At 45.8% G+C, this 11,287-nt stretch overlaps 1 protein-coding gene across 1 annotated transcript; it reads right to left on the bottom strand.

The window, feature by feature from the left end:
* Positions 1–5,063: 5,063 nt before the first annotated feature.
* Positions 5,064–10,692, bottom strand: LOC306905194 (uncharacterized protein). The gene is made up of 3 exons (XM_079475639.1): positions 10,518–10,692; positions 6,920–7,616; positions 5,064–6,149 (listed from the first exon to the last, which is right to left on the bottom strand). The coding sequence occupies exons 2-3, from the start codon at positions 7,441–7,443 to the stop codon at positions 6,014–6,016; spliced, it is 660 nt and encodes a 219-aa protein (XP_079331765.1). The 5' UTR covers positions 7,444–7,616; positions 10,518–10,692; the 3' UTR covers positions 5,064–6,013.
* Positions 10,693–11,287: the final 595 nt, after the last annotated feature.

Genomic DNA, 11,287 nt, shown 5'->3' on the forward strand with positions numbered 1-11,287 from the left:
TTCGGTGGACTTCCCCTGGGCGTTTTGGCAGAAGGCTACAGACCTTAAGAGGTAAGTCCCTCCTTGCTGTATCCTTGGGTGCGACAGACTCGTCCCGGAGTCTGACAGCCATGATGCCTGTGTCACTTGCTTGGGGCTCAAGCATGCTGGGGCAGGTTTCATTGATTTGACATGTTCCGTGTGTGCGGACGTGGCAATCAGGGTGTTGCGGTCACGGTTGGCTACATTCTTTTCGAGCGCTGCCACCACCCCGTCTGTTTCCCAGGCGTGTTCAGCTGCCGTTTCAGCAAGGTTGACCGCTTTGGCGAGCGGCGGGGTTGATTTGGGGACTCCGATAGATGTTGCTCTGTCGCTCACGCTCGCGGACCATCCATACCCCTTCACGCTCACCTGGTTCGTCCCCTACGAGCGGCAGACGGCCGTCTCATAGTGGTAAGACTTCGCACACGGATGATGACGTTATCCCTGTCGCTGCGTCGGACAGCTGCCTGCTGGCATTGGATGCGGAAGACTTCTCTGATCTCCTGTCGTCAGGCAGTCGAGCTCCGGAGGAGACTGACGCTGACATGTCGGCCATGCTTTCCCGGGCAGCCGGGTGCACCGCGTGCAAAACCACGCCCCACTCCGGTACCATTCTGCCCGGAGGTGCATAACGAGCTCGCCAAGTCCTGGAATGCGCCCCTTTCGGCGTGTTTCAGGATGGAGGGCTCGGTGGCTGTGACTTCCCTGGTTGGTGGGGCGGTTAGAGGCTATGTTGACGTCCTCCAGGTGGAGCGTGCAGTCGCGGGCCACTTGTGCCCGCAGACGGCTCCCACTTGGGGGGGGTCGACCTAGACTCCCGTCCAGAGCATGTAGACTCTCTTCGACACTCGTGTTGAAGGCATGCAGTGCTGCTGGATGAGCCGCCTCCGCTCTCCACGCCATGGCGGTCCTCCAAATTCTTCAGGCGAAAGTCCTGAATGATTTGGACGGCGGGAAGTCCGACCCAACTCGTATGAGTACACTGCGTACTGCCACAGACCTCGCGCTATGAGCGACGAAGGCCTCGGCACGTGCCCTGGGTCGGTCAATGTCCACAATGGTGGTCCAAGAGAGGCATCTGTGGCTTAGTCTTGCACAGATGAGCAGTGCCCAGAAGGCCCGCCTTCTGGATGCGCCCATCTCGAAAGCAGGGCTGCTTGGTGATACCGTGGAGGACGGCAGTTCTCCGCGGTCTGGAAGCAGACTGAGGCGATCGAACAAATCCTGCCACGCCGCAACGTGCCCGCCAACAGATCGGCATGGTCTCGGGCGCAGCCTGGTTCCCAGCAGCCCTGCCCTCCCGCGGCGGCCCTCCGGTTCGTCCCTGACAGGACGAACCTGGGGAAGATTTTACTGGGGCCGATCCCGGCCTTTCCAACGCCGGATAAGAGCAAGAAGCTGCCTGCCGCGTTTCTATCGAGTCTGGGCCCTTTTCAGGGTCCGGCGCCCACATACTCACAAAGAGACAAATCTCCCCTGGGTTGTCCTCCACAGCACTCTCGTCCAGACGGTGTCTTGGATGGACCGGGCCGCCGACTGCAATCTCCCCCGGACGTTGCGTCAGGCAGCCGGAAGCAGGTAAACATACAGAGCCAGGAACCTCCCAGAGGACGACCCACCAGAGACGTAGACCCCCGCGGAAGAGGGCATCTGTTCCCCGTCAGCAGCCCGCCAAGAGGTCCTCTAAGCTGCCCTTACGGGACGAACCAGGGGGAGATTTTACTGGGCCCGATCCCGGCCTTTCCAACGCCAGATCAGAGAAGGAAGCTGCCTGCCGCATTTCCATCAAGTCTGGGCCCTTTTCAGGGTCCGGCGCCCACATACTCACAAAGAGAAAAATCTCCCCTGGGTTTTCCTCCACAGCACTCTCGTCCAGACGGTGTCTTGGATGGACCGGGCCGCCGACTGCAATCTCCCCCGGACATTGCGTCAGGCAGCCGGAAGCAGGTAAACATACAGAGCCGTCAACCTCCCTGGGGGTCCCCCCTGTGCGAGGTGACAGCACTGTCAGCCACCGAACCAGCCTTCCCCGGCATGGTGAAGCAGATTGTCCCTCTGGTCCCGCTGTTGCGGTTCTTGGGCGCTTGGCAGTGCACCAGCCCGTCACACTGGATAGAGAGGACAATCCGTCTCGGTTACTCGATCCAGTTCGCCAGGCACCCCCCCAAGTTTCGGGGCATTCTTTACACCTCGGTGCGAGGAGAGAATACCCCCGTGATTCAGGAGGAGGTCGCCGCCCTTCTGGCGAAGAGTGTGGTCGAACCCGTCCCTATAACCGAGATGTCGGCCGGAGTTTACAGCCCGTACTTCATCGTGCCCAAAATTTCGGGGGGCTGTGTTCCATTTTGGATCTGCGCATCCTGAACAAGCACCTACACAAGCTGCCGTTCAAGATGCTGGCGCAGAGCCTTCGGGTCAACCAGGAGAAGAGCAAGATCTCTCGTCCTGAGATCCTGTCCTGGCTACGTGCCCAAGCTTCCCACTACTCCCTTCCGGGACAAGGTGGTGAACTTGCAGGCGCTGCCCTCCGGGGAAGAAGACCCAACCTTTAAGGTGTTGTGTCCAGTACGTGCGCTGCGCCTCGGTCTGGACCGCACACGGAGCCTCAGAAGCTCTGAGCAGCTCTTTGTCTGTTCTGGGAGACAGCACCCGGGGAGGGCTGTCTGGGTACCAATCCCAGGATCGCCGTGCCCGCTCGCAGTGAGAGCCCACTCCACTCGTGGGCACTGGCACAGGGCGCCTCTCTGGCAGACATTATAGAACTGCGGGTTGGGCTACGCCCAGTACCTTCGAGGTTTTACAATCTCCACGTGGAACCAGTGCAGCCCATGTCCTTAACGCAGAACGTTTAGGTTGGGCTCCTGGTTTGGGCGTACGCCTGCGAAAGCGCCTTCTCCCCTCCTCAGGTGAGACTAGTGCGCTATTTTTACCCTCCCTACTTTCCCCTCTCGCGGCGAAGTATAGGCATTCCATCCATCACTAAGCATTGGCACTTGGTAACAGAGTGAGCGGAGCCGTCTGTTGGAACCAGGTCCGGTATAGGTAGAGTCATCCCTACTCAGGTAGACCCCTGTACTAGGGCTAGTGCCCCATACGTAGTGACTCCCCTCTGGGTCGTCCCGTGTGTTGAATTCCTCACTCATGATTTCCCGATTGGTGAATCTGTGACCTCCCCGCCGGTGGTAATCCCACCTGGATTTGTCCCCCTTCTCGGGCTGACACCGTTTTTTGCGCATGTTGTTCTCCCCGCCGGTGAGACCATGTTAGTGTCTCCACATGTAACCTCCCCTCCGGGTAGGATGTGGCCTCCGTAACACACTTTTCTAAGAGGAGAGCAGTGTTTCCCCAGTGTTCGGCTCCGGACAGCTCCTCGCTACTAGAGGTGTACGCCACTGTCCGTGAGGCCGTCAGTACAGGCTTCTCAGTATGACCAATACTATGTGACTGGAAGATTACATCTCGCGGTAGCACTCTTGTGACTCGCTAGCCTAGTCAGGGTCGCTTCGCTAGAGGTCGTGATGTCGGTGCAAGCGCTGTGGCGTTTAAGATAGATCCCCAGTCAGTCTCTCACAACGTCGAGAGACCTACTGAAGGGGAACGTCTCGGTTACGTCTGTAACCTCCGTTCCCTGATGGAGGGAACGAAACGTTGTGACTTCATGCCACAACGCTGCACCGAATCACTGCAGTGAACGACTCTCAGGTTCCTCAGTACAAAGGGTAAGTGAATGTCCGCCGCCATCTTCCTTTATACCCGTATGTACGGGGCGGAGACTGGCGTGCGCATGCCATTCGCCAAGCCCATTGGCGTTTTATAATAAATTATTTCGGAGAAGGTAGGTTCTCAAGATCAAACCCTATAGAAATAGTTCTGGTATGAATGGCATGGAAAGGCTAATTTAATCACTTTGTTTTCTTTATTTTAATTGTTACATTACATTTGTTGTACGCATGTTGTCAGTAGTTTTGTTCATTTACAAATATTAATTATCAGACTTCTATTAAGAGGCCATTCCCCTAAAGCCACAGACAAAAAGCCAAACTCCTTCAGTTCTTATTGGTATGAACAGTTTAAATGGATTTAATATATACAAAAGATGCCATATTTTGGCGGGAGGGAGCTTCAGGGAATCGCCAGAGTCTGATGTCAGCAGGTCGCGCTCCGATGTTGCCGGCCGGCTGACGGATTAACGCTCACGATAATCCCCACATCACCCTCGCTGCTCGTCGCCGCTGACGGCAGGGCCGTAGCCGCTGCGGTCACAGAACGGGAAGCAAACGAGGTGTTGGCTGGATCTTACAGAACACAGCCACCGTGACGCAACGTCTGAATAGCCATCCGCCCGCAGTGACGCAACGTCTGAATAGCCATCCGCGCGCAGTGCGGGCAGGACGAATCCACGAGGCTGCCACAGTGGTCGGACCCCCGAACACCTGCGGCAACCACCGTGTCCGTCCCCGTCCTCGATGAGTGTACTGCACCCAAGAGATCAGCGGGCAATGCCACGCTGAGGAAATTGCTCTTTTAGAAAAATACCTCTGGAACTGCCAGGACGCCCAGGGGAATCTCCGCTGCACCGCGTCGTAGAATTCGGCAATTCGAAGAATGTCATCAGATGCGAAGGCTCCGAAGAACAAAAGGTGAATGAATGAGCACGCCGGCTCCCCTTTTATACCCGGATATCCGGGGGCGGAGCCCGGCATGCAAATTTCATTCGCCAATTTCATTGGCCTTTTCAAAATAGTCAGAAGATGATAGGTTCTCAGGGGCGAACCCCATCTACCGGTTCGACACAACGTCGAGAGACCGACAGAAAGGGAACACCGGTTTATACATTTTTATAAAAAATTACTCCGGTTGAAAGGGTGATGCAAATTATTCCGTCAGATTTTACAGGTCCACCTATCATTTACATTCTGTATCCGCAGGAACACAAAACCAAAGTAGCACCGGAACATATTTAGTAATTGCCAAAGATACATTGTAGCCTATGGGTAAAAAAGTATACATTTTTCTTTTGTGTCAAAAATCATTATGATATTAAGTAAAGAACATATTCCATGAATTCATTTTTTTTATTTCCTACGGTAAATATAAAAAAACCTTATTTTTGTGAGTGATATACTATGCTAAGGACTTCATTTGGACAACTTTTTTGTGAAAATCTTGAAAACTGTACCCTTTGGACTGGTTTTGTTGTCCAGGGTCACATCTATTCATGTTATTAAAATACATTCACAAAGACTTTTCTGTACCTGCAAACACACAAAGACACACAACAGAAGTGACCATAACCGACTCGACTAACGTACGATAAAAATATTTCTCCTGTCACACAGAGTTCAGTCTCCTAACAGAGTTTTGTGATTCTGGCTCCAAGTTGCCAAGTCACGCTTATTCCTCAGTGACATCATCGCCATCCTCTTTTCTTTTTTTCTCAACTGTGCTCTCTTGAGTTCATACTCACTGATTTCCAGATCCTCACAGTGCCGTTTCACCATCTGCTCCCTAGCACCTAGACAGCCAGCCCATTTCTATGGGCTTTGACTGTATACATAAGAAATATTCTTCTAGGATGCCACTTCACTGCCAAGAATATTTTTTCAGGTTCCATGCACACAAAGCCATTATGGTTTTATGGCTCACAAATGAACAACCAACAAGAGCTTGGAAAGAAAAACATTGTTCGAGTTTCAATCCATCCTCTCTCGATCCTATTGTTTCACAGGAGAGATGTTTCTCTCGTTCTTATGAAAGAAAATCTAAAGACGGATGTATTTTCATAACAGCACATATTAAAGCTGAACATAAACATATTCAAAAAAGTCCCTTTAGGATTGGATCACCACTTCATTCAGGTCCAGATGTGGAATATTTAAAGTGATGTCACTGTAACGATCATTGTTATTAAAACATTACGGATGAATATGTCAAACAACATTATAATAAATGTTTCCAGGATGGATGGCGTCCCGTTGAGTCTTTAGTTTATTTAGCGTGGATGTCTTGTATTCCTTAGCTGCTCCATCAACTTCACATGCAGGGCTCGTGAGGAGGTCTCCAGACGAGTGGCGATGTTGGCGGCGGCACGCAGCATTTCTTCAAAGGCGTGAGATTCTTCTTTTATTCTTAGATACAGACATAAAGCAGAAACAACATCAAAAAGAACCCAGAAGGTAAACAGAGAAAGAGAGAGAGGAGACATGAAGGAAGGACAAGGAGACCTCAGCTCAGTTTGGCTTGAATAAAGGGCCTCAAAGGGGCTGAAATGCACATTCCTTCCAACTGTCCAGGCTGGTGATGGAAAACCCAGAAACCAAAATCAAAGCAACATTATAGCGGTAAGTCTGAGAATAGACTGTTTTGTTTTTAACCTCAGAACTGTTTATTGGCATATAAATGTTTTAGGACTAGTTTATCTGATGGCTTTCTTTGACTATAATTTCTCTCCTTTGACTTCAATTGTTACTTAAGATTTAGATTTTAGAAAAGATTAATATCCAAAATTTATGTAGGTCGATTTGAAATAATACTTTTAGTTTTTAAATCAACAATTTTGATGCAAAATCCATGTTCTTATAACTAAAGTCTGTTGCCTTTAAATAGTTCAAAGGAATTCTTTACCCATAAATTAATATTCGGTCATCTCTTATTCATCTGTCATTCAAACCTGTATATGACTCTTTCTTCTGTAGAACACCAAAGCAGATATTTTGAGAAATGTCTCCGTGGTTTTGTTTCCATACAATGGAAGTCAATGGGGTGCAATATTGTTTGGTTACAAATGTTCTTCAAAATATCTTCTTTTTTGTTCTGCTGAAGAAAGAACGTCATAAAGATTTGGAATGACAAGACTACTAGACTATCCCGTTAAATATTCCATTAAGATTCAACTTACTTCTGAATTCCAGCCAAAGCAGCTTGAGCATCTCCAGCGAGCTGACTTTCCATGTCCTCTGATGCTTTCGTCACCACCTTCTCACAACTGACGTGATCTTCGGTGATTCCATCAACATTCTCTTGGATCACATCCTCGTAGCGTTGATCTCCCATTTCCGCTCCTACAAACTGGACCAGGTTCTCCATTACTGCCTGGTTCCCATGCTGCAGGGCCTTTAGATAAGCAACTTCCTCCCTGAACGCTCGTAACCGCCTTGACAAGAGTTGGCTGGTATGGAAATTGACATAACAGTCGCCGCCTTCTGTCTCTGTCAGGGCCTGGAAATGCGGTTCGATCCATACCGCTCTGTCGGATTTGGTTGGTTCATCTGCATGGACGACCGAATCAGAGGAGTTGCCAGTGGACACATCCCTGGGGATGTCACCTGATCCCCACTCTTCATCATCACCACTCTGGCAGACAACTGGCACCGCCAAAAGCATGAAGAGCCAAGTGCCCAGTGTTGAGAGTAGCCAGGTCATGACTCAAAAGAGGGAATAACTTTCCAGTCAGAAAGTGCCCTCTGTGACCTGAGACTCGATGGAGTGATGAATAAGAATACAAGTGATGAAAAATGTGAGGTCCCACTAGAGCTCCTCAAAACTGGATTACGTTTTTCTGAACAGTCACCCCTGTTGCAAATCTCTGACTTCATCTGCCATAGGAACAAACAGAAGCTCAGATTACATTTTGCTTTAAATGTGCAATGTTGATATTTTAGCAGCATCTAATGGTGAGGTTGCAAATTGCAACTAATGGCTCACTCTATTTCGAAGCACTACTGTGGCTGACAGTGCTAAGATATCTTCATGTTTTCACTAAGGAGATAACGTATTCACAAAACACGCTCTGTAGAGCAGATTTGTCTGTTTAGGGCTACAGTAGAAACAATATATTAAATTGCATGCAAGGGGACCTGTGGTGTATGTAGACAGAAATAGCTCATTCTAAAGTAATAAAAACATAACACTTCATTATGTAAGGTCTTTATACACCTCTAAACACATAGTTATGTATAATATTTTGCATTTCTGTCAATAGAACCTCCAAAAAAGTACCCACTGGACCTTTTAGAAGAGACTAAAATTAGCCTCAAGTGAACAGACACCAAATAACTGACGAAAAGCATGAAATGAATTAAAAGGGATAGTTCACTCACAAATAAGCATTTGATCATTCATTCCCCCTCAGGTCGTTCTAAAACCTGAATTATTTTGTTTCGTCTGTGGCAAACAAAATAAACTATTTTGAGAAATGTCACAGTGGTTTTGTGTATATATAATGGAAGTCAATGGGGCCGGAGTTGTTTGGTTACCAACATTCTTCAAAATAATTTATTTTCTGTTCTGCACAAGAAAGAAGGTCAGTGTGAGTGAAAGATGAAAGAATTTTCATATTTGGGTGAACGATCAAGCACGTGAAATCGAAGCCAATGCAATGACATGCCAGTCAACAAAATATGAGAAGTAATGAAAGATCAGAGGACGAAAGTAAGTGAACCAGTACATCTTTCCAGGGCATGTGGACGGGGGGAATGCACTTTGGTTTATGTGAGGGCCCTGAGGTGCCGCACGTGACCCTTTTGAGGAAGGGGAGGTTGTTTGTTTTACCCTGCATGCAAAGAGATGTGTGAACTCTCTCTCTCAAGGAAAAGTGTGAGACCATCATGAATAATATAAACGCAGCTTATGATTTTTGTGAATCCTGGCACCAGTCGACGCCAAAAGGATTAGCTTTTTAAAACTTGGATGGTTTTAGTCCATTATGTGAGATGACAGCTGCCTTTTAAATGGTTTTATAAACTAAACAAAGATCTTGTTTTATGTTGATTTGTACAAGCCAAATTTTTACATCTTCCATCAAATGATTGTGCTTAAACTCATAGCCCTGAATAAAGAACATTATTACATCATTTTCAATGTCTCCAAACATAGCAAACTATCTATAACTTACACACTCCCTTTCAGTGTGCTGTCTGTGTTTGCCAACAACACCATCTCAACATCTGGAACTTTGTGAAATGTGATATCTGTCTGCGAGGGAATGAGCACTTTCCGCAGCATGAGCACTTTTTGGGTTCTGGCAGATTTTGGCCCAAAACAACATTTTCATACGCACGTTCAACATCACTGTATGGACAAAAAAATCTAATTTTACATAATTATAAAGTCCAGTGACTATAGTCCTCTTTTTCAAAGTCCTGACCTTGCACCCGCACATAAAATTGTAATACTGTCAACTGTAATTCACTAATATACTCCAGCTGTTTGTGGATGTGATCTATGGCTGTAATCTCAGAGTAAGCTTTTCATTTATTTTGTTTTATTAAAAATATATTTTGTTTTATTTATTCATATGTACAGAGATGTTTAAACTACTGCCATCATATTTTGCATCATCTTTGAGGTTCATGCTTGTTGCAGATTGACATTTGTGCTCCACGGAGGACGGCTAATATCTGTAACTCAGCAGAGCGACGTAGCCTGTAATGAACTTCTGCTCTGCTGTGCATACAACATACTGAAAGCACTGATTTATTTCTCATTTAGTCCCGGCAGGAAAATGAAGCGCTTTGAGAAAATAAATGAATCCTCCTTCATTATTCTTCACTGAGAAAATTGCCTGACTGTTTTAACGGAATTTTACATAAGTCTGAATGTGTCAAACGTATCCAGTTGAGAACAGAAAATAATGAGTTGCTCTTTCTGTATACAGCAATCTGAATTGTTGTTGGGTCTGATTCAGTCATTGGTTTATTTATGTCATTCTTTGGCCAAATGGAGCAAACAGTTTTCATATGCGGAAATTATTGCGATTTATAGACTGAAATTGCGAATGAACAACCGAACAAATGTCTTGATTTCATTAGCAGCATTGTTTCAGTCTCATGTCGCTGCCCACTTTGTCAAGCTAAAGCTGTAATGTTTTACAACGGAGAAACAATTAAACCTCGTAGACACTTAAATTATACGACTGAAACCTCATGAGCCTATTCGAACACTTAAATGCTTAAATAACCTCTGGGTATCCCTGTTTGTAATTCTCAGAAGCATTGTGCCATTCTTAAAAATAATTGCTAGTTCTGTCCAAACAGAAGGTTAAGATTAACAATCAGTATGAATACCAACTTTCTGTCATGTTCTTCCTTGTGACATATTCTCCAGATCACACAACTGATAAATGTATCTGTAAGCAATGCAGTCAAAAAGAATGCCATAACAAATATATATAGTCGCGACACACTTTTTATAAAAAACTTTAAAACTTACGTTAAAAAGCTTCATTACATTGTTAAGTTGTATCGAGCTAGCAATATGAATCCATTGTCATATTTACCACTTGGTTATTTAAGTCAGTTTAATATTATTTAAGTTAAACATTTAAGGCAGCTGAAATTGTAAATTTTTGTACAGTGTGTATTAATAACTTAAGCAGTTTTTAAATCATCAACACGATATAAATGGATAAACCAGCTCTGCCATTATCCTTCATCAGAACATGCCTATAAATAAACCAGCCAAAGTGAAACGTTGAGTGAAAAGCTGTCAGAACTCACCAAAATCTTCCCAAGGTAAAGTCACTTCTGGTCAAAATGTTCAAACGTTCTATTTTTTGCATTGCCATTCATAGACAGAGAAAGGGGACACACATAATCAGTCGGTGTGAAACTTCTTTGCACTTCTTCCAACAAAGTTTGCTGGGTTAAACTTGAGTCAGTGCCCCTATGTGGTGACTACCGAATGGGGAGAGAGTGTTTTAAAAAAACAATCTCAATGATTTCTTTCTTTGCTTTTTTTGTGGTCAGTATAGTGAGTGCAAGAGAGGGAGGAGAGAGAGAGACAGAGAGAGAGAGAGAGAGAGAGAGCAGGAAAAGGAATGGGGGGAGGTAAATCTAGTTCACATCTGTGGCTTGCTGTCTGATTAGGTCTGAGAGCTTTGTAGACCAAAGGAAATGCCTCTTTGTGGCCATACTGAGATTTATTTAGAAAAATATTAAATTAGTAAATAATATTTTACACAAATCACTAAATTGCTCTCGTAAGGTTGGCAAACAACTAGCAATGTTATTGTAGTGATTTTGGAAAATATTGCCAGAAAACAATCAGCAGACAGCCAGACCGGCAAACTGACAAAATATATAACACCCTTTCCAAACCCAGACATTGTTTAGTTGCTCTACCTTATAAAAAACATTTAGAAAATATAATACAAAGACTTTTTAACAATAACTATAATTACGACAAAAGATTAGAACATAAACATTTTTTAAACAAGATAGAAATATCTTATCAAATAATCAAACACTAGCTTTGCAAGCTTTTCAAG

This window comes from Barbatula barbatula (assembly GCF_947034865.1).
Source record: "Barbatula barbatula genome assembly, chromosome: 15".
Taxonomy (NCBI): domain Eukaryota; kingdom Metazoa; phylum Chordata; class Actinopteri; order Cypriniformes; family Nemacheilidae; genus Barbatula; species Barbatula barbatula.

What these genes read in the sequence shown, in the direction of transcription:
- LOC306905194 (XM_079475639.1), bottom strand. Translation starts at nt 7,443, where the DNA reads ATGACCTGGCTACTCTCAACACTGGGCACTTGGCTCTTCATGCTTTTG. An exon ending in GCTTTGGCTGGAATTCAGAA is followed by an intron (nt 6,150 to 6,919) that starts GTAAGTTGAATC and finishes TCTGTATCTAAG; the next exon opens with AATAAAAGAAGAATCTCACG.